Below are 24,005 nucleotides of genomic sequence, written 5' to 3'. Positions count from 1 at the left end.
ACCAGATGGTTAGAAAATGAATCCAAGTTCCCTCTCTGGAGAAGCATGGTCTCTAGACGAAAGCTACAGAAGGTCCAGCAGAGGCCTAGGTCCAGAGACAACACCAAGAGATTAGCTGGACGGAAGTCATGAGGAGATCGCCGTGACCTTAAGAAGTCTCTCAGTGATGATGAGAGGAAAAAAGAGCCCCCTTATAGCATGTGCCAAGCTTCCTGCCCCCACTACACAGCTTTCCTTCCTCCAACCAAGGCTCTAAAAAGATGAAGAATAACAGAGTTAAGACACTGAGATAAGGGGCTGGAGAGATGGCTCAGTGGTTAAGAGCACCAACTGCTCTTCCAGAGGTCCTGAGTTCAAATCCCAGTGATCACATGGATCATAACCATCTGTCATGGGATCTGATGCCCTCTTCTGGTGTGTCTGAAGACACCGATAGTGTACATATATATAATAAATAAATCTTAAAAAAAAAACAACACTGATAAAAACAAATGAAGAAAAGGATGAGAGACATCACCTCATTCCGGTTTTTTATGCCAATAATGTCAGCAGCCCAGTGATGGTCACACGTTCATCATTATTCCAAGGCCTGTTAACTACTCAGGTGCGACACTCATCAATAGCACTTACCATCTGACAACACATCTGACAACACGGCACGGGGCGGGGGGAACTGCCTTCAACAGAGCACGCCTACTGCTTACTTCTTCATCAGTTTCTCTTTAGAGATGCAGGAGCCTGAACTTTGCGCATGCCAGGGAAGTGCTCGCACTGGCTACATCCCCAGCCCCAGAACATGCTCAAATGAACAGCTAGAGGAAACTAAATTACTTAATACTCGTCCTCTATAAATGTGTATTGTAATGGTAAAAGGTATCTTTAATTTAGCACCAGGAAGCATCATCTTTATCTTTGTACTTCTTCCTTACGCTTGCCCAGAGGTCCACTCAGACTTCTGAGTCATGAGTAGGGCCGTCATCCACCCGGGCCCTCAGGACAAAAATCTCCAGAACATAGTTGACTGTGGTTTCTCACTCTCACTCATTTCTCCTATCAAGCACTAATGTCCTTTGTCAGCGTGCTCTCCGCAGGTCTCCAGGACTACACAGCCATCACTAGGCCTCATGGTAGGTTATTATGCTCCTGTCGTACTACCCTGGCCTGCTAGCCAGACTCTCAGCTTCTGCTTTGACTTGTGTCTCATTGGGTACAAGTTTATCAGGTGTAGTAGTGCAGACCTGTAATCCTAGCATTTGGAAGGCATAGGTAGAAAGATTAAGAATTCCTTCCTTAGCTACATAGAGTTCAAGGCCAGCCTAGGCTACATGAAGCCATGATACTCTCCCTGTCTCTAAGAAACTAGTCAACCACCAATTGGGAAAAGAAAAAAGGAAAGCAAAATAAAAACTACCCCAAAGGGATTTCAATATGTCTCCTCCCCAGAGCTTTGGGATGGCTTCTGCATGGGTGGCATCTGCCTCCTTCCTCTCCAGTCCCCTCTTGTCACCATCACTCCACCCAATCTGCTTTCTACACCAGTCTCTCTTCATGCAGACGCTTCCCCTAACACTCGTCATGGCTCACCCTCAGTATGTAAGACCATGGCTCAACGTCACCTCCTTCAAGAAGCCTTTCCGATTCCTCCATTTAGAGCAGCGTCCTCATCTGTCACCGTTCGTGAACGCCGCTTATCTATGTTCTTCTCCTCGCTTTGCTAACTCACCTGCTGGACATTTGGTTGTTTTCCACCCTTGCCTGCTTTGCTCAGCACCATGGCTCCAGCCCTGACACACGGCCTGACTCAGAGCAGCTCTTTGTCAGAATGTAGGGAGCAAACGACCACATGGGAACACCGAACATGTCAGGAAGACGGCAAAGCACGGTGCTGGCAGCTTTACATGCTTTCATGAGTGCAAGGAAAAGCCCTCTCGGGGCCAAGCCACGCCTGAAAGCGACTGACCCCATGCACACAGCAGTGGGAAGGGGACTGAAGTGTACAAGTACCCGCTATAGCCGTAGTGTCAGGCTGAGTCTGTCAAATGACACCATAACACTGCAGTTACCTTGGGATGAGAGGCCTCTCCAGACACTTTACATTTGGAAGCTATTACTTCAGTTCTTAAAGTTTACTACTTTTAGTATTGGTCCTTTTCCAAACTAACTCTTGATTGAATTAAAAGAAACAATCCTGGGGGCGTGGTTTGACTATAGGTGAACCCAGAGAGGAGAGAGAGGAGAGGTAATATGAAGATTGGAGTCTTGGGCCTCCAGCACTGCAGATGCCCACCATGGGTGCAACACACGGCCTCTCAGTAGATGCCTGTCTCAGTGTCTTCTGCTCTACCTCCCGCCCACTGGCTGGCGCTCCACTGCCTGCTCCCCTCTACAGAGCACCACATCAGAAGCCTAGGCCTGGTCAGCCAGCACTGCCCCGCGTCACAGAGTAGGCAGACTGTCCGCTCTCACCGCGTGCTGGTTAGCTCTCATCCCTTTCTACCTCCTGGCATGGCTTTACAGAATGGTGGCCTTCAGAGTTGGTCCCTTTGGGACTTGGGTCCATCTTCTCCTGGAGACATGGAAATTCACTGTCCAGACAGAAGAGCCCATTGTTTCTGCGGGAGGACCAGGAGAAATCCTTTTAACATTTAACTTAGTACAAGATCTTAATATTTTTATTTAAATATCAAAGTTTATGTGGTCTGTTTAAATCCACATTTTTATGAAAAGAAAACTAAAAAAGAACCACCTTGCTCCTACATTATTTTTGTCTGAAACCTCTGTGCCATGTAATGAAACAGCTGAGTGACGGCCCTTGTCCTGAACAATCCCTCAGAGTTGTGCACTGGCTGCCCCTGGGAAGATGTAACAACCCAAAATAAACCTGTGTAGTAAAACTAGTCCTCTGAATCCCGGTCAGAGTGGCTGTCTTGCAGCAACTGCTATTTATCTGTGCTTTGTGGCAGACCACAGCTACATAAGTCGTGCCTCCTTGTCTTCCCAAGTGTCTGCAGGGAGCAGCAGAGCCCTAACAGGAACACGGATGGAGCACACATAAATCAATTGATCTTCCCCAGGATCTTTCCCTGTGCCTAGCACTGCCAAGCCTGCTGTTATCTACACTGCTTTAACACTAGGTTACACTCTAAACCCAGGTGTCCATGAATTCTGTGTAATACTGAAGCCCTACAGAGAACCCAGCTGGTGATATGGTGCAGTTAGGAACTGGGAGGAGGAAGGACAGAATGGGTCTATCCATACTTACTCACTGCTCCAAAAGCAACCTCTAATGAATTCATTGTACTCATCAGGATGAACTTGAATAAGTCATTTGGGGGGTGTTGACACCAGTCCAGTTTGGGGCAGATGTCAATTTTTTAAGTCCCTGCAAAATGACACAACACCTCCTGTCTCCATGTCTGCTGCCATTGGGCGACTTCTCCGTGCAAGAAGCTAGTCTGATTCCTTCTCGAGAGGGAACTGGCCAGCTTAAGCCTCTAGTCTAAAGTGGAAGTTCCCAAGTACTCAAAACTGCAGTATTATGGGGGCTGGAGAGATGCCTCAGAGGTTGAGAACACTGACTGATCTTCCAGAGGTCCTGAGTTCAATTCTCAGCAACCACGTATTGGCTCGTAACCATCTGTAAGGAAGTCTGGCACCCTTATCTGTCCTGCAGGCATATATACAGACAGAACACCATGCACATAGTAAATAAATCTTTTTTAAAATGCAATATTCTTATCTGGGTCATACTCTGAGAAGTTTATGAAAACAAATCTCCCCTTTTTTGTACCATTGATAAAAATTAATCGTTAAGATGTTTGTTTTGGGGTAAACAAGATGGCTCAACAGATAAAAACACTTGCTGCCAAGTTTGATGTCAAGTTTGATCCACAGGACACACATGATGGAAAAGAGAACTAACTTCGGCAAGCTTTCCCTGTGTACTGTGGTACACACTGCCTGCTCACTATCCTCCCTCTCCCTCTCTTCCTCTCTCTCTCCCTCCCCCTCCCTCCCCTTTCTCTCTCAATAGATATAAATATATAGATACATATAATTAAAATGGACTATTATTTTATTTGTTTTTTGATATAGGGTTTCTCTAGGTAGACCAGGCTGGGCTTGAACTCAGAACTCAAGAGATCCTCCCGCTTCTGTGTCCCTAATGCTGGGATTATAGGCATGCACCACCACTGACTGGCTTGGAATATTATTTTTAAGATGTTAGTTATCTAAAATCTCAAACACATTTACTCTCTTGGAAAGCATGGTGCTTACAGATTATGAAAAAGTTGGCTCCTTTGGACCTGATATACAAATAACCTAGGATTCAGCCTCCACTCTGGTTGGACATGAATCCAGTCCAATCCCTTTTTACTTTAAATCACCCTAATGCCTGTGAGACAATTATGCATGGCAATGCTAAACATCTCCAATAGCTCACTGGCTTCTACCACACTGTACTTAATTAACCACATTCTTAGCTTATTCCAGGTAAGTAAAATTCAGTAGTAGCCTGTAGGTAGATCTATGTTTTCATTTCTTCTGAATATAAACCTAGCAGTAGGCAGGCCATAGTGGTATATGCCTTTAATCCCAGCACTCAAGGGGCAGAGGCAGGCAGATAGACTGAGTGAGTTCCAGGTCAACCAGGACTACATGTGAGAACTCTGTCACACACACACAAACACACAATCCAAATAAAATCCTCAGTATAACTTGTAGCCCACGTGGCAACTTTGTGTTTGCCATTTTAGAAAACTGACAAGCTGTTTCCCAAAGACCCTACACTATCTTACCGTCTCTGTGGCAGTGATGAGAGATCATATTATTTTTAATCAGATTATAAGATGTTCTCTTTCTCTACAGTTATGGAGACATCTCTACCCTCACACAATTCTCTCATACAGGATCTTGCTATGTAGCCCAGGCTATACTCCAGATCTTCCTGCTTCAGTAGTACACAGGTGTGTAACTTTAATTTTTTCAAATCCTACTTTTAATGATGGCTCTTAAACACTTTAACCTCCCTTCTAGCCCACCACCCACCCACCAGAGGCAGTGGAAAAGAAAGGATACAGGGGAAGTGGACCTGTTTAGAAAGGTTCTTTGGAGCAACTCCCGTCTGTGTTGTCTGGAAATCGGCAGTTCAGTCCACAGTTCTGCAGCAGCGCTTGATCCACTGGCAAACACTTCACGGATGTACCAGCAGTTCAGTAGAGTCTGGATAGCAAACACGAATCAGCAGCGGTGGCACTACCTAGTAGAGACAGCCAGGCCTCAGCCTTGGCACGAGTCAGCAGGAGTGACCAGGAGGAACGCCAGGAGAAGTTCTTGGCTGTGCCTCTCTCAGGGAAGCGAAGATCACTGAAGAGACCCACAAGCGTTGCACAGCTAGCTCTCTAAGCAAGCCTAGCTCAGCCCTCATCACTGTCCGTTGAGTCCTATTTATACCCTCCAAACATCTGCGTCCTCCATGGGTCTCCTCAGCATGTGCGTCTGTCTCAGCTGACATCACTCTGCCAAACAGCCCGAGTCCACGGAAACTGCAAGAAACTGCAGCACACCACCAGAAGTTTTTGGTGAGTTTCTCTCTATGGAGTTCCAACAAATGCAGCTCAACTACGCAATGTAAGGCAGACCAATACATGTGTGTTGTTAGCCAAGAATCCTTCATCACGTGTCCTTTCACGTGCTTGCTTTAGCAGAACATCCTCTCTCCTGAGTCTGCTTCAGCGAAACGTTCCTTCACGAGTCTGCCTTAGTCTTTCACCTGTGTCCACTTCAGGAAAACACTCCTTCACGTGTTTGCCCCAGCAAAACACCACCAACACAACTGACTTTCCAGAGAACCCTTAAGTTTCCACTTCACAGGTGTGCACTGCCACACACAGCTCTTCTGTATGTGTGAACTGTCTGATTTTAAGTCAATGCCTAGTTACCGATCTCCCATGGTCAGCCGCAGTTCTGTGAGCCACGTTCCCACGGCACCTTCCACTCCAACCACACTATAGAACTAGTCTCAAACTAAGACTCTCACAACTTTAGTATAAGCTGTCAACCATTTCCCAGCCCCGTGTTCATGCTTTCTGCTTCTGTGCTTTTTATTCCTTTAACCCATTAAAAACCAAAGAAAAGTTACCTTACCTAGAACAGTGTTGAGGCCTTGGCCTTAATGCAAGTGATCTGGAAGGGTGGTAGGGAAGGCAACACAGCCAAACATCTTAAATGAAAGCACAGCAAGTTTATAGAATAACAGGCTTACTTGCAAATGATCATCATTTCTTCCTCCCGGTATTCCAGAAAATTAGGCACCCTTTTCAATGGACTCAAATCAAAACTACTAGCATTAAAATTCATCTTCACTTTGAACCTTTAACAAGAGAATGTGTGTCAGGATGATGCAAAACAATGGTCATTTACATTTAAACAAATATTGTTAGAAACCAACTGCCATAAATATAGTTCAAAATACCATTACTTGACACTAACATGCTGTTTGAATGATAATAGTTGTTTAAGAGTTTTTGAAACTCTAATGGAGACTAATGTGCTGTTTGTTCTCTAAGAACCAAGATTAGGCAGGCAAAGTTGAAATTCTCCCTCTATCCTTGGGAGCTTACACTCCAACGTGGTATGGTGGAGCAGACCCAGAGGCAGGAGGACCACAAGTGCGGCATGCATGGGTGATGCACACATATGGCACTATCTCCTAGGACAGTGGCTGGAAGCCTACTTCAGTGTCAGTGCCCAAGAAGCATTGTCCTCCATTCAGTACACATGCTCCAACTTCCAATTTTGTCTTTCTTTTGGCCCTCCAAGTACTTAAACTATATAAACCTTTTCTTTTATACATCAATGTCTTTATTTTATTTTTCCACCATTATCCTAAGGCCCTCATACAACATCCCTACCAAAAAACAAACCAACAAAACCAAATTCTTGGGGCTGGAGAAATAGCTGGACTGCTAAATCTTTTCCAGAGGACTGGCGTGTTTCCCAGCAGCCACTATGACAGCTCACTTTTGCATTGTTTTGCATGTTGCCTTGTTACACCAGCACCAGAATGGCCAATACCCTCTCCTGACTCTGCAGGAGTCCGCACTCATGCTCACATATCCATGTGCAGGCTCACACACATACACATAAGTTAGAAATAACATCTTTCTAAAAAGAGCTGTCCAGGGGTCTGGAGAGATGAATCAGCCATAAAGAGCACTGGCTTCTCTTCCAGAGGACACAGGTTCAACTCCCAGCACCTACACAGGCAGTTCACCACTGGCTGAAACTTCACCTCCAGGTTATCTGGCACCGTTCTCCTGGCTTCTGTAACACACACACTGCATACTTTCATACACGTATACATAAATAAAATAAATCTTTGTTTCTTAAGGTCTATAGAGTACTACACCAACTATAAGAATACCCAAACTTAGATCAACTTCTGACCAATAAACCAAGTCTCCCAATACTACTGTGTGACAGAAGAGGCAGGTCAGTTTCTAAAGAAAAATATACTGAGTCTGTACTATTTTTACATCCTAAATGTCTAATATTCAATTTTTAAAATCTAAAATTAAGGTCAGGTGTGCTGGTGCATGCCTTTAAACACAGCATTTATGAAACAGAGGCAGGAAGGTCTCTAGAGGTGAGTTTGAAGCTGATCTGATGTACATGGGGGAGTTCCAGGCCAGCCCAGGAAACAGTGGGAACCTGTCTCAAACAAACAGACAGACAAAGCATGGGGAAGAAGAGGTGGCTCAGCAGTTAAGCACAGTGGCTATCTTCCAGGGACCTGGATTCAATGCCTGGCACCCACATGGTGTCTCACATTTAGCTCCAGGCTCAGAGTATCCAATACCCTCTTCTGACCTCTGTAAGCCCTCTGTAAATTATAAAAATCACAAGACACTAAAAATAGGTAAAAATAAAATTCCTATGAAGATATAGAGCAATCAACAGAACCAGACTGAACTGAAAATCAGAAATGATCCTAATGTTGGATCTATCAGATTAGAAATTAACTATGATTAATATGGCCTTTGAAAAACATGTGGTTGAAAAATAGACAGTGTACACCAATGGATGAAGAATTTCAGAAAAGGTAAAAACTATAAAAAATCTAATGGAAATGCCAAATATCATGATGTCACAGATGGTGTGTTTGATGGTTCATCAGTAGACAGCACACACAAGGACACTCAGTGGACTTGCAGACAGCTCAGTAGAAATCATCTAACCAAAACACGAGAAGAAAAGGTAAAGTCAACCAATATCAGAAGACTTACAGAACTGAGGACATTATCCATGGCCACAAATATATAGACTTCTGGGAATTAAAAGCAGACAGAATTGTACCTAAGAAATATTTGAAGTGATAGTGATCTACTCCCCCCTCAAATTAATGAACTATATATAATGACAAAAATAAAAATGTCAGAGGACTCTAAGAGGAAAAAGTAAAAAAAAAAAAAAAAAAAAAGCTTAGATACCTCAGAGTCTATCTGGTAAAAACAAAAGCTGGAGACTCTTGAGGGTACCCAAGAAAAATATCACATACAGAGGAACAATGAATCACAATAGACTTTATTTTAAGAAAATCCTTACTGAAATATACCACTATCTCAAGAAAGAATTTTCAATGTCTAAGAAGACCACACCTTCCATTATGTCAATTATTACCTGCTCCTTTTACAAAATTCACTTTCTATATAACTCATGGGCACTTTAAGCCATTCATTTGGAGTCATACTTTGCCTTGAATTAGAAATACTTGGGAATCTGGAATGCAACTGGGCCTTCTCGATGTCTTTGAATTCTTTCATTGTATAGATTTTGCCTGCAAGAAAATTAGTGACCTAAATCAGCGTGCTTATGTGTAAGTGCTACTGCCTGTGGGCAAGGAGCCACGCAAGAATTCAGTACCAGTCTCACACTGCAGAAGAGTTCGTTTCTCATCATCCTTGTCATACTGGGCTTTTTTCAAGGGGTCACGAAATGGTGGCATGATAACCTACAAAAGAAGGATTTTTTGAGGATGGAACTTTAGTCTGAATATTAACATCCGATCCAACCTAAGCACATGTGTGTGTTCTTAGGCTGGAAAGGTTATGAATACGAGACCTATAAACCATACACCTTTTATATGTATTTAACACATTAAAAAGAGATGGGGGCACTCTGACACTTCTCTAATGGGGTTATATAGCCAAGGAGGAAGGTTAGTTGTGTGTGTGTGTGTGTGTGTGTGTGTGTGTGTGTGTGTGTGTGCATGTGGGGGGGGAGTAGTATACATGTGTTCATAAAATAAAGTTAATGTGGGTGTATGTATGTACGTATGTGTGCATATATACATGCATACATGTGTATGGTTCTGTACAGTCCAGAGGTTGATGTCAGCTGTTCTCTTCTGTCATTCTCTGCATTACTTTTTATGACAGGGCTTCTCACTGAACCTGAAGATCACTGTTTAGACTGACTGACCAGTGAGCTCCAGGATCCATCTGGCTGTTTCGCAAGCACTGGGTTACAGGTTTATGCTATGATGTCAGTCTTTCCCAAGGTGTTAGGGAACCAAACATAGCTCCCGTGCTTGTGTAAGTAGGCACTTTACTAACGAAACTATCTACCCAGCCCAAAGTAAGGTTAGCTTTTATTTCAAAGTTTGGTTTTAGTCTTCATAAACTCTGCTGTCGTTATCATATATCCCTAGATTTAAATATTCACTTTCCTTTAATACATGAAAATATATATGTATATGTTCATCTACATCCTAATACACAACCAGCAACATAATAATTATATAAAACTTAACATGATATTCAAAATGCAGATTATCTGAAAAGCATTAAAGAACCAAATGTCTTCTGCTGACCAACATTACTAAAATAAAATTTCAACATGGGACAACAACATTTGGACTCTGTCCCAGTCATGGGCTAGCCTGCTCCTGTGAAAGGTTACCTATGTGCCTTTACAGGAGTGGTCAGACTTGTTTCCTGGGGGAACTGTAACACAGAACATGACTGTTCAGACCTAACAAAGAGTAGACTGCCCTCTCCAGATTTCCCTATACAAGTTCTGGAGTGTAAACAGGAGGAGCAAGCATTAACTTGCTGTGTAGGGACAAAAGCAGTGTTAGCATCTTCATTACTTGTATGTGACTTTTGATGAATGAAGACATAAACTTTACACTTTAAAGAAAGTAACAACAATCATAAGTTTAATCAATAACTATGTCACATGTCCCTATTTCTAGGGAATTATAGAATTAGGAAACTATTGAATTTTTTTGGCTTTTTTTTTTCGGGGGGGGGGGGGGTCGAGACAGGGTTTCTCTGTGTAGCCCTGGCTGTCCTGAAACTCACTCTGTAGACCAGGCTGGCCTCAAACTCAGAAATCCGCCTGCCTCTGCCTTAATGTCTTGCTTAAAATAAAAGTTTTTTAGCCTGTTTCTGCATATAATCTGCTTTGGTTTGTTGTAGTTGAAGAAGCTGAAAAATGTACACAGCATATAATTAGGAAAGAATCATTTCGACAGCCTTCTCACATCACTGTGAATATTCTTTTTAATAACTATGTGTTTGCATTTTGTAAGTACGGGTACACATATGGAGTTCAGAAGTCAACTTTCAGGAATGGTTATCTTCCATGATGACTTACAGGGACCGGAGTAAGGTTGTAAGGCTTGGGTGGCAAGCAGTTTTACCTGCAAATCCATCTCACAGGGCCCAGTGTGAATATTTTTATTTGACCCTTTATTCAAAGTTAACGTATGACTGTTATCTGTATGGGTGTTCTGCCTGCATGTTATGTCAACATGTGCTTACTTGAATCCTATAGATGTATAAGCATCAGATCCCCTGGAACTGGAATTACAGACAATGATAAGCCGCCGTGTGTATGCTGATAATCAAACCATGTCCTCTCAGAGTTCTTGCAGCCAGTGCGCTTAACTACTTCTTCCCATCCCCAAGTTTCCTATATGTTAGTCAGGATATGGAATCTAAAGCCATGCCAGAAAACATTTATAATGAATCTTTTCCTGTGTATGACTCCAAAGCAGAATGAACTAGTTATCTGAGGGGAATATAGTCTGATATATAAGGTCTTCCAAGAGCTTATACATCCCATTATATTACACCAAGGCTCACATTCACTAATAGCACTGCCTGTCTAGCTACCACAGTCTAGGTAGTCAGAAGTGTGAGTTTTCCACAAGTCAAATATCTGTTGGAAAGTTACATCTTGCCACTAGTAGTGAAAACACTGTTATCATCACTTCATTCATTTTCCAGAAAATATCTGACAACCAGCTAAACTTTAACAACCATGGTTTGCAAACCCTTCTTCCAGGTAAAAGGAACAAAGCCAGCCTGTCCTGCTCTCAATCTAATAGCCATACTTCCTCTCAACACAGCAGAGGTCTCTTCTGTGTGCTTTCATTTGTCAAATATTTCAATGGTTTGCTATGCTAAAGGAACATGATTTAATAAATTTTTTCTATTATTTATTCTATATGTGTGTCTGTGTACATGCGTCATGTGTGTGTGGGTCCCTTGGAGGCTAGAAGAAATCTTTTGATCCCCTGGAGCTGGAATTATAGGCAGTTATAAACCACTTGGCATGGGAATCAAACCTGGGTCCTTTGAAAGTACAGCAAGTTCTCTTAAACACCTAGGCATGCCTCCAACCCCATTTTGTTGTTTTGTTTTGCTTTTTGAGATGTAGCCCAGGGTGGTCTTGAACTTGAAATTCTCCTGCCTCAGGTTTCTGACTGCTGGGATTACAGGAATGTGCTTACACACCCATCCCTAAGTTGAACAATTCTTGAGTACTGCTACATATATTAGATATACAGAAAGGCTGTAGACTGATACGAAAGGAGGAATCAGTCCCCTACACTCCTAAAAGTCAGGTCCTTCCCACGCCAGGAAAGAAGAAGGGTTCATTTGGATTGGCCTCGGCTGTCTCTGGGCTATCAGCAGGCCTACTAGCAGGAGTAAGATGAGCCATTTTCTCTATGTGGGAGGGTGGGTGTCAAGGTGGGAAAAATGGGTAACCATGGACAGCTCTACCTAACAAGCCAGAACTGAGAATAAGAACAATTGTGTTGTTGTGTACTGCAGCAATTCAAGTGCAAAGCTTTGAAGGAGATATCACATGCATAAAGAGCGCAGAGTAGGACAGCAGAAACCCAATCTCAGGGGAGTTTTCCCTGGGTTCTCTCGTTTGAGGCCTTGGGAGGAAGGGCCTGGACTTTAAGGCATGGGGTAACAATGCCAAGCCCACAGACACAGCCAGCATTAGAGCCACAGCACCATAGGGCTACAAGGATGACCAGTGGGACCTTAAAGCTGTCCCTACCAAGAGTTGCTTTGGTAGGGACCAAAAGTAGGCTTTGGGGACTCTCTCAGGATCCACTATAAAACACAGGTAAGAGACCTATGCATATTGAATTTCTATATATTGGGCTGAATTAATATTAGATTTATCCCTGATTTGTACATATGGAGAGTCACATTAGGTCTAGTAAAATGCCTCTCAAAATGAAAAAATTCTTTGATAGCATGAAAAAAAAGGCATCTTTGTAAAGATGGGCATTGGACACAGGGCCTTATACATGCTGAGCGAATGGTCTACCACTGAACTATATCTTTTTTGTTATAATTTTTAAAACTTGTACAGGTGCGTGCAGAGATGCACATACATGCTTGTGGAAGCCAGAGGCCAACCTTGGGTGTCATTCCTCAGGAACCATCCTCCTGCTTTGGATACCAGGTCTCTATAGGAACCTGAGCCTCACTGATTAAGCTAAACTGGCTGACCAGTGAATCCTGAAGATCTTTCTTGACTTCTGGGAGTGTTGACTTCATGTCCAGCTTTTAACGTGAATGCTACAATTGAATTTGGGCATCTAATGCTTGAGCAGCACACATTTACCAGCAGAGGCATCCTAGAGCTCTTTTTTATTTCAGGGTGTTTGTACAATGCCCAGGTCAGGCTTTAACTTGTGGATCTTCATGGTCAGCCAGAGGAGTTACAATTACAGAAGAGCACAACCACACCCATATAAAAACTTCATTAATAAGTTATTTAAATGCAACCATAAATTTTTTTCAGACAGTCCTAGATGTGGTACTGCAGACAGACAGATGGATCTCTGTGAATCCAAGGTTAGTCTGGGCTACATAGTGAGCTTCAGGGCAGTTAACCAAAACTAAACAGTGAGATCCTGTCTCAAAAAAAGAGGTGCAGGGGTAGAGCATAGGTTTGGCAGTAATTAAGAGCACATATTGCCCTTCTAGAAGTCCTGAGTTCAGATTCCAGCACTCATGTTAGGCAGATCATAACAGCCTGTAACTCTAGCTTCAAAGGATCCAATACATTCCTCCGGCTTCTGTGGGCACTCATGCACATATCACATGCAGATATCATCCATACAGAACATGTGCACCCACATATATAAACTTTAAAAGACATCTAAAAAATAAAAATTGGTTGTGAAGTATGGTGACTATAGTTAATATTAATGGTCTATATCATTTAAGATTGCTGAAAGTGGATTTTAAGTATTCTCTTTAAACAGTGGTAAGGGAGACAGCTCAGTCGTAACATGCTTGCCACCCAAGCCTGATGCCTGAGTCTGCTCCCTGGAGTCTACTGGTGGAAGAAGAGAACTCATTCCTAAACTTGTCCTCTTAGCTACCCACGCATCATGGCATATGTATGCACACACATGCCCATAAGACACAAGAAGAAGAAGAAGAAGAAGAAGAAGAAGAAGAAGAAGAAGAAGAAGAAGAAGAAGAAGAAGAAGAAGAAGAAGAAGAAGAAGAAGAAGAAGAAAGCGATAAATATGTGAGCTAATGCATGTGTTAATGAGCTCCATTTAGCCACTTCATTAAGGATTTCCAAATAACATACGGCAAAGTATAATATCTATTTTTATCTATTTTTGAATGCAAGAGCGTATTGGTTCAGCTAACCATATATTAAAGTTGTTTCAAAATGTAAAAACAATGTAGTTTGCATATATCAAAAATGTAACTACTCTTAGGAATGTTAAATGAAATTACATTCAATTTTACTGAATATGACAACATACTTCTTACTATAAGCAGAATTTGGTAATGTGACATATTATCCTGTGGTGGGAACAGTTTTACTACCATGACTTTCAATACCTTGAGTACAAATTCATCACAATGGGAAAGGCAAATATTTAGCACTGTTCTGGAAACAGCTGATCCCAAGTGTCCACAAAGCTAGATCAAAGAATAGCTGCTAAAACTCCAAGGATTCAGATTACTTTAAAAAGGAAGCATGGAATTCAGGTTAAACTACAGCGTGACTGTCTGTATCCCTCCCTTAATTCATATATTGATAACTAATCACCAATGCGACTGCCATAAAGAGGACTCTTAGGACTTGGTTAGATCAAATGGGCAGAACTCTCTTGAGAGAGGCTGTTCGTTCTTATACCATGTGAAGACACACAGAGATTGCTATCCTTTAAGACTGGCCTCCACTAGACACAGAGTGTGTTGACAGCCTCACCTTATACTTCTTAGCTTTCTCAGTTTCTTTTCTATTGATGTGATAAAACCCATGACAAAGGCAATTTCTAAATGAAAGAGTTTAACCGAGCATACAGTTCCAGAGAGCTAAGAGTTTATGATGGCAGATTAGGGCACAGAGGTACGTGGCTAGAGCAGCCACTAAGAACTCACATCTTAATCCATGGCCACAAAGCAAAGAGCACACTGAGAACAGCACTGGATCTTTTGAAACTTCAAGCCCACCCAGTGACACAGCTCCTTCAACAAAGCTTCTTCCCAAACAGATCCACCAACTGAGGACCAAGTACTTAAATATATATATGTCTGTGGGGGCCATTCTTATCTGAGCTACCACACTAGCCTTCAGAATCATGGACAATAACATTTTGTTATTTATAAATTACCTAGGCCAAAGTATTTTGTTACAGCAGCAGAAATGGACTGATAGAGTATCACCAACTCCAGTTTCAAATCACAGTTCCACCTCTATGTTAGTTACTACTTGGTATATTTAAGACACTAAAGTGTAATTCTCACCTATGTAAATAGGGTCTATAGTGCACACACACACACATACACACACAAAATCAGAGGAAAATGGGGAGAACATTGTAAAAATACCAGCAGATTAAAAGTGCCTTATGACCCAGGATAGTTTTATTGGGAAGTTTCTTTGTTTTATAATACCCACTATTAGTAAAAATTAAAATGGATGATAGTTTCAGTATATACACCCTATCATGCAGACAGTTTGGTAATATGAACTTATCAATTTCACTTCTAGTAACTTGCACTAAGGGAAAATAAAACCTAGCTACTGAGATAAGTATCATAAAATCATTTGTAAGAGCAATACTTACATCTGTTAAGAGCATAGAAAGGTGTGGTAAAGGCCTAGAGACTCGTGTGAGCCTGCTACTCACAGCTGGTGGCTTTCTCAAATGACCTATCTGTGCTGTACTGCCTTGTCTTGAATGACCTTACACAGCAGCAGAGGAGATGAATTTAAGAAACCGTAGGGCTAGGGGTATAGCTCAGTGGTAGAACATATGCTTAACATATAGAAAGAAAAGCAAACATTTGGTTAACACCAAATAAATAAGTAAATAATTAAATCCAGAAAGGTATATAAGAATACAATTTTTAGGTAATAAAATTTTTAGGTTTTTTTTCAATCAGTTCTCTCATTTGTTATAAGAATGTAGTTGTGCATGCTTCTAATACAAATACAAGGAAGCAGAGGCAGGTGGGCTCTGTGAGGCCAGCCTAGTCTACATAATGAGCTCCAGGACAGCCAGCACTATACAGAATGACCCTCTCTCAAAAAACAAACAAACAAAACAAAACAAAACAAAACAAAAGAATGCATTACTATTGAGGTAAGTTTTAAAGTTTTTGAAAATGTTTAAACATTTCCTATTACTCAGTTATACAGAATTTTTGTGTTTTCTGGAGATTAACTCATCTTTGGCCTTTGGGTTATTTATTCTTTTGTAATATATGGAGATAGGAAAGCACTCTCACAATGCTACTAAATTTGCCTAAGTCACGACAAGGCAGATCATATGTTGAGGCTGCTTAGAACAACCACACACACTATCAGTTAAGAAACCTACCTACCTTCAAAAAATTGGGGTCCTCTTTGCTCATATAAAAAGGATCATATTCTTTTGGATCATAATGCTCTATAAACGCATTTCCCTATAAAAAGGAAATAAAACCACACATAAGAAAGAGGTACACAATTAATTTTGAGGATATCAGAACTCAAATGTCAACCAGTTTGAACCTCCTGCCCCTCAGTTATAAGGAACAAAACTGAGATATTGAGCTCCAGTCCCTGTCCTACACAGTTCCAGTCGTATGCTTCAAAACATCCTTCCATGTAGAAGATGGCTCAGTGGGTAAAGGCCCCTTACCACCAGACTGATGACCTCAGTTCAATCCCCAGAGCTAACACAATGGAAAGAACTCTGGCTTGACTTACCTGCAAATTCATGAATATAAACACACACACACACACACACACACACACACACACACGCATACATGAACACACACACATGCGCAAATGTGCACGCACACACGCAGGTACATGAATAAATAAATACAATTTAATTTTTAAAAGAATATACTATTTATATCAGAATATAGATTGTATATAAATAGAAGAGAAAGAGGTAGACTATCTGGATAATTAAAGAGGAAGTGAACAAAAGATAACCTTGATTTATTTTTTAAAGATTTATTTATTTATTATATGTAAGTACACTGTAGTTGTCTTCAGACACACCAAAAGAGGACATCAGATCTCATTATGGGTTACTGGGATTTGAACTCAGCACCTTCAGAAGAGCAGTCAGTGAACTTACCCACCAAGCCATCTCTCCAGCCCAACCTTGACTTTTTACACCAGTATTAAAAAGTATAAAATGATCTCTTAGTACCTTCTTATTTGAATGTTTCAAAAAATTGTCTAATTCTTGACGTCTCCTCTTTTTAATGTTCTTATGTGAATGAACCTTTTCTATAATTTTCTTCTGGAGAGGATCTGCCACACGTTCAACCCATTTTTTATACAACATCTCTTTTCTTCTTGTGTTTAAGAAGTCATGGTGCTGCAAATACTTATCAAGTTCCTAGTAAACAGAAAGGCAAACATATCTCAAACATATCTTCCTGAAGCTTTTATATCCAAAAATTGTGTAAGATTCAATTATTCCTAATAAGGACCCTTTAACTGTCTCCACTTGGCACACACTGCCAAAACCAAGGATGCATGGGCAATGGAGGCAGCTTGCCCACCCTTCCTGCGTCAAACACACAGGGCATGAGAGGACTCAGCATGGAAAGTCACCCAAGCCTGGCAGTCTGAATGTGATGCCAGATCCCATATAAAGGTGGAAAAGAGAACAAATTCCACAAAGTTGTCCTCTGACTTCCACACATGTGCTGTGGCACATGTGTTCATACACACGTCATACATCTATATACATCTATAATAAAAATAAAAGTCTTATTTAAATAAAATAAATTAAATATACCACACATTGGGAGGAGAGACAATATAAGCAATATAGTATACATCATAAATGATATATTTTCTCGGCTATATATATCCGAGAAAAATTATTTTATGTTTGCAAATGTGTGGTGTGTGTGTGTGTGTGTGTGTGTGTGTGCGCGCGCAGTGGTACCTGCTTATAAAGTATTGAAGAAGTCCTCTAAAGTTCAGGAGACTAGCAATCACTAGCACACCCTCAGAGATGTCCTCCACTAAATCCCAACTGCTAATGAGTATTTTAGCTTTATGTTCTATATTATCTAAAACTTTGAACTCTACTCAAAATTCTTGAGAAAATACTACATTGAAGATGAAAAGAATAATTAAGATGCATTTTGTAGTCAATTCTTACCTTCATTATATAATTTTCTCTATATAAAATTGATTGAACAGCTGCATCAGTATCTTCTTTAGCTAAAGCCTACAAGAAAAAAATTAGTCCAAAACATCAAATCTTGAAAGATCATTAGCATTTTCTGTGCCTATTATACTTTTATGTGACAGGCATATCCCTCAAGCGTTCTCTGTATCACTAAGCACTTTTTCAAATACTATTTTGATCTTTCCGCTCTTGGTTACAGCTCATTCCAAGGTAAGAAATAATTCATCTCACAGATATTTTCTGTCCAAGGACAGTCAAATGACTTTCCCAGAGCCATGTGAGTTAGAACCATCTCCTCCCATACCTGATAAGACAGATATGCACAGGCCTCTATGTGAGGCATCTTAGCTATTGAAGACAGACTAATCTTGCTGGACATTTAATGCAAGGCTCTGCTGGCTCTGCTTCCCCTAGGCAAAGCTATCCTAGAAATGCGCTGAGAGACAGCAACCCGGGCCTGAGAGGTGGGAGTACTCCACACCATACTCCCCATCTGACTTTTGATAATAAATTCACTGTTGATGTGTTTTTAAATTTGCTTTTTAAAAACCAAAATGTTAAGATTATGGATAAAATGAATCATGGATTTTTATCTACAAAATTACATGAAATGTAAAAGTATTAAAAAATGTAGCTAGATCTTTATAAAATTTAAGAATAGAGTATTGAAATACAAAGACATTTGTCCTTAAAGTCTTCTTACATTGTTTTAAGACAGGATCTTATAGTGTAGCCAGGCTGTCCAGGACTACATTATAGCCCAGGCTGACCTCAAACTAGTGTCACTCCATTCCTTGTCTCAGTCTCCCAGGTACTAGCAGTACAGTCCTGTGCCACCAACCCAGCCCATCTCATAGTCCTTAACTAATTTTCCATGACAACTGACCAGTTGCTTAGTAGACTGAAACATTTTTTTCTCAAAGGCAGTAAGGACATAAATATAACAAATAAATGAATAAATACATTTATCATTCATGAAGATCTTGTAATCAAATGTATGTATTTGTGTGTGGATTTAATGGAGTTTTGCTGTTGTCTGATTTTGAGACAGGGTCTCAATATATGGCCCTGGCTGTCCTAGAACTCAATGTGTACCCCAGATTATCCTCAAAATCACAGAGATCCACCTGCCTCTCCCTCCTGAGTACTGGGATTAAAGAAGTGCACCCCCACACCCACTGGACCACAATTCAAGCTCAAATGTATGTCTAATAGTTTTGAGGAAACAGGATCTAGCTATGTATTCTAACATGTACTAGAACTTGCTCAGTAGTCTCAGTCTTGTGGTCCTCCTGCCGCTACCTTCTAAGAGCAAGGATTACAAGTATGAACCAATGCCTTGACTTCACAATTTATTTTATTTATTTTATTTATTTTCTTTCCTACTTTTGCATGGAGAGTTGCTGATTCTGACAAGACTGCTGTCCTTAAGTAAGACTGGTAGTGGATTAATATTGTAACTCCAGACCAAAAAAAGATTATATATGTACATATGTACACACACAGAGCAATCTGAAAAAAGATTATATATGTACATATGTACACACAGAGAGAGCAATCTGAAAAAAGATTATATATGTACATACGTACACACAGAGAGAGCAATCTGAAAAAAGATTATATATGTACATATGTACACACACAGAGCAATCTGAAAAAAGATTATATATGTACATATGTACACACAGAGAGAGCAATTTGAAAAAAGATTATATATGTACATATGTACACACAGAGAGAGCAATCTGAGAAAAGATTATATATGTACATATGTACACACACAGAGAACAATCTGAAAAAAGATTATATATGTACATATATGCACACACAGAGAGCAATCTGATAAAAGGTTATATATGTACATATGTGCACACACAGAGAGCAATCTGAAAAAAGATTATATATGTACATATGTACACTCACAGAGCAATCTGAAAAAAGATTATATATGTACATATATGCACACACAGAGAGCAATCTGAAAAAAGATTATATATGTACATATATGCACACACAGAGAGCAATCTGAAAAAAAGATTATATATGTATATATGTACACACAGAGAGAGCAATCTGAAAAAAAGATTATATATGTATATATGTACACACACAGAGCAATCTGAAAAAAGATTATATATGGATATATGTACACACACAGAGAGCAATCTGAAAATCTGAAGACACTGGAGAATGACTAAAAGGCCCACCTCCTTTTGCTAGACTAGTTTCAACCAGAGCTAGTGGAGGTAGCTAAAATTCACACATGTGATCTCACTGGTTGAGGAATTAGAAAGCAAAGCTCATGGCAATTTTGGAAAACTTTTTTTCCCTAACAGTGGTGATTAGGCCTTATTTATGTTAAGCAAATGCTCTCCCACTGAAGCACTTGAACGGTCTGTGGACAGGGCTTTATGCAGCCCAACCAAAGTTTAAGCAAAGTAAAGTGGTTTCACCTGCTGCTAACTGTCAACGTTCAGAGCCTGAACTCTGCCAAGTAAACTACCTCGTAAATTCAATATTCATTATGACATAAAAGAAGTCAGGTCCTCTATAACACATCATTCATAATGTCTAAAATAGAATCTAAAATTACTAGATACAGAGGAAAAGGAAATGTGGCCCATACATAAGAAAAAAAATCAGCAGAATCTGGGATGGTACATATATTGTAACTGAAAGATAAAGACTTCAGGAGTACCAGGCAGTGGTGGCACATGCCTTTAATCCCAGCACTTGGGAGGCAGAGGCAGGATTTCTGAGTTTGAGGTCAGCCTGGACTACAGAGTCAGTTCCAGGACAGCCAGGGCTACACAGAGAAACCCTGTGTCAAAAAACAAAACAAAACGAAACCAAAAGAAAAAAAAAAAAAGACTTTGGAAGTACAGCTTCCTTCACAAGCCCTAATCCCAGTTATTCCAGGTACTCGGGAGGCTGTTACAGCAAGACAAAGACCTGGAAACAAGTCTATGCAATAAAATGAGGTCCTATCCGAAGGAAAAAGAGGGAGGGATATTTCCAAAAAATGCTAATGAATAGACAGACTTAGTAACAAACAGAAGCAAGAAACAAAAACAGTGGAAAAATCCAGTTCTTAAATTTTAAAAAGAAACAAACTTCAGTGAGTTTATCAGAAGATCGGAGATGACATAAATAAGAATCAGTAAATGTGAAAGTATAACATTAGGAATAATTCACTTCAGACCCAGACTTAGTGACATGTGCTTGGAAACCGAGCCCCAAGAAGGCTGAGGCAGGAGGACTAGAATTTTAGGACAGCAGAGACAATATAGAGAACCTTGTCAGAGAGACAAAAGTTGGGGGTGCCAAGGGAGGGAAAGAAAGAATACTTGAAAGAGGAAGTGCATTTTGGAAACTGTAAGCCACCCGATAAAAGAAATCCAATAAACTTCAAGAAGTGGAGAAATTAGAGCCATGATACATTGCTGGGGATATATAATGAAATAGCACAGCTGCTTTGGGGAATCTCTCTGCTGGTTTCCCAAAAAGTTATGTATAGAGTTATTTGACCCAGCGAGTCCAAGCCTATGTTACAAGAGAAATGAAAACATGTTCAAACTAAAAGTTATACACAAATGTTCCCAAGAGCAATGTTCATAACAAAACACTAGAAACAATTCAAGTGTTCATCCACTGATGAAATAAAATGTGGTATCCAAGCGCTGTAACAAGACTTCATCATAAATAGGAGGAAGCAGAGACTAGAGAGGCAGCTGAGTGGTTAAGAGTGCTTGCTGCTCTTCCAGGAGGGAGTTCGGTTCCCAACATACACATCAGGTAGCGTAAAACTATTCCAGCTCCAGGGAACCCAACACCTCCTTTTGACCTACACAAACACTTGGACACGTATAATTTAAAAGACCATGAAGTAATACATGGTACAACATAGATGAACCCTGAAAGCATTACTCCACATAAAAGAAGCCTGTCACAAAGGATCACATATTACATATGACTCATCTCTATAAATGTCTAGAATATGCAAATCTGCAGAGTTAAAAAGTAGATTACTGTTACCAATTAACTAGGGGGCAAAGAAAGAAGAGTGACTGCCAATGAATATAGTTGCTTTTTAGGAATGATGGAAAAACTGTTATTAAGAGAGTGGTAGAAGTTTTATATCCTTGTGAATAGACTAAAATGGATACTGAATCATATACTTTAGTAACTGGTCTAGTTTAGAAATTATACCTCAATATTAAAATCTCAATAATAATCTAATTTTAAAAAGAACAAATAGTTGAACAAACTTAACCAAAGAAGATATATAAATAGCATGCAAGACTTGAAAAAATGCCCAACAAATGAAAACAAAGTAAAAAACACCTTCATGATTAATGGGCAGCTTCATAAAAAGTTAATTTACGGTCTCAGCAGCCATTCCACAACTAAATGCTACCCAAGGAAAATGAAAACATGTCTATACAATGACACAGATTTAATAGCTGCACATTGGAAATAACCCAAACGTCCATCAATACAATGGACAAATTGGGATATATCTGTTGAGTAGAAAAGCAGTTGCTTTAAAAAAAAAAAAAAGACTGAAGTATATTGATACATTCAACATCACTGATGAACTTAAAAAATAATTTTAAGTGAAAGAAACCAAATTAAAAGAGAAGATATAGGAACCCAGCACTCTGGAGGCAGTGGCAGGCAGATCTCTGATTTTCAGACCAGCCTGGTCTACAGAGTGAATTCCAGAACAACCAGGATGATTCAGGGAAACTCTCTCTCAAACAAACAAACAAGAAACAAAACAAAACAAAAAAGAATATGTAAGTTTTCACTGCTTAAAATGTTGTTACAATAAGCAAAACCATGACACAATGGTTACAGGAAATGAGGGAAGTGTGAGAAGGTACTCCAAAAGAAGTCGATGAGAAAACTGGAAAGAGTGAACACATTTGTTGTCTTGATGTGTGAAAATGGCTTCAGGAACATACACATGTTAAAACTTATCAAGGTATGCATTTCAAGTGTATGTATTTATTTCATACTAATTATACCTTAATTAAAACTCTTTAGAAAAAAAACAACATATCGAAGTTTAAGTAGGTTCTTAACAGCTTTGTTATATTGTTAAAATTTATAATCAGTGGTTTATGGCTCTACTTTAAGCTCTTAAAGAGCAAAGTCAGCAAGTAACAAAGTTAGTAGAGCAAAGGGGACAGGCTCTATCCAATAGGAAAAATAAAACTATGTTAAGAGGCCCCTTTCTAAGCAAGCACCTCAACAGCCATGCAACTATACCTCCATAAAAGAAAGCGACTGTGGTTCCAACCATTCTTTGGAGCTCTTGAGCTTGGGAAGCTTGCCAGTGACCATATCATCTGGGCTCCTATTTTTCATTGTGGTCCTCAAGTAACAAGAGTCCCTAGAAAAGCTAAAATAGCATTTATTTTATAATTAAAATTGACAATTTTCTCTTCTGTTTAATAATCAACACTCGTGACCTTGGGCACTTCTGGAACAAGGCTTCGAAAACTGGCCATCCACGGTTCCCTTCCAGTTGGCTTGAAACAGGGCTCTCTTGAAACCCTCCTGGCGGGGAATCTAGTTCCCAGCAGTTTTCTAGGTTTGAGATGAAACGTCGAGTTTCTCAAGCTACTGGCAAATACACTCTTAGAGAAAGAAGGGTATTTGGGACAAAATTCAGGCCTTCAGGCTCCGAGAGATCCAAAGCCCTCCCCCGGGACCTGCACGAGAGGGAGAAGGGGACTTCTGGGTCTGCGCCCATGATGCTTCTAGGGTACCAGGCCCGCTCACCAGGGAGTACCCTGTCCCCGATTCGCAGGCTCTGACACCGACCGCGTGCGCGAGCCGCCCTGCCGTGCAGGCTTCCACAGGCGCCTCAGCCCCCTCTGGCGGCAGGCAGGCCTTCGGCTCTCAGCACCGCAGTGAGCCCGCGGCCTCGGCCCGAGACCGTGGTTTCAGAATGCGCGGACGTTCGGACCTCTGTCTCCGGGGACGCGAG

At 40.6% G+C, this 24,005-nt stretch overlaps 1 protein-coding gene across 1 annotated transcript; it reads right to left on the bottom strand.

Moving 5' to 3' along the window:
- Fam228b (family with sequence similarity 228 member B) lies at positions 1 to 23,957 on the bottom strand. Its single transcript, XM_052186166.1, has 9 exons — positions 23,798 to 23,957; positions 23,282 to 23,414; positions 17,978 to 18,046; positions 17,009 to 17,200; positions 16,182 to 16,262; positions 8,926 to 9,013; positions 8,683 to 8,839; positions 6,266 to 6,373; positions 1 to 2,612 (listed from the first exon to the last, which is right to left on the bottom strand). Exons 2-9 carry the CDS (start codon positions 23,378 to 23,380, stop codon positions 2,477 to 2,479), a joined length of 930 nt encoding a protein of 309 aa, XP_052042126.1. The 5' UTR covers positions 23,381 to 23,414; positions 23,798 to 23,957; the 3' UTR covers positions 1 to 2,476.
- Between the last annotated feature and the right edge of the window lie 48 nt (positions 23,958 to 24,005).

The sequence above is a fragment of the Apodemus sylvaticus genome, chromosome 6 (assembly GCF_947179515.1).
Source record: "Apodemus sylvaticus chromosome 6, mApoSyl1.1, whole genome shotgun sequence".
NCBI classification, from domain to species: domain Eukaryota; kingdom Metazoa; phylum Chordata; class Mammalia; order Rodentia; family Muridae; genus Apodemus; species Apodemus sylvaticus.
Note: the sequence above shows the minus strand (reverse complement) of the source record. Positions and strands in the feature narration are given on the sequence as shown.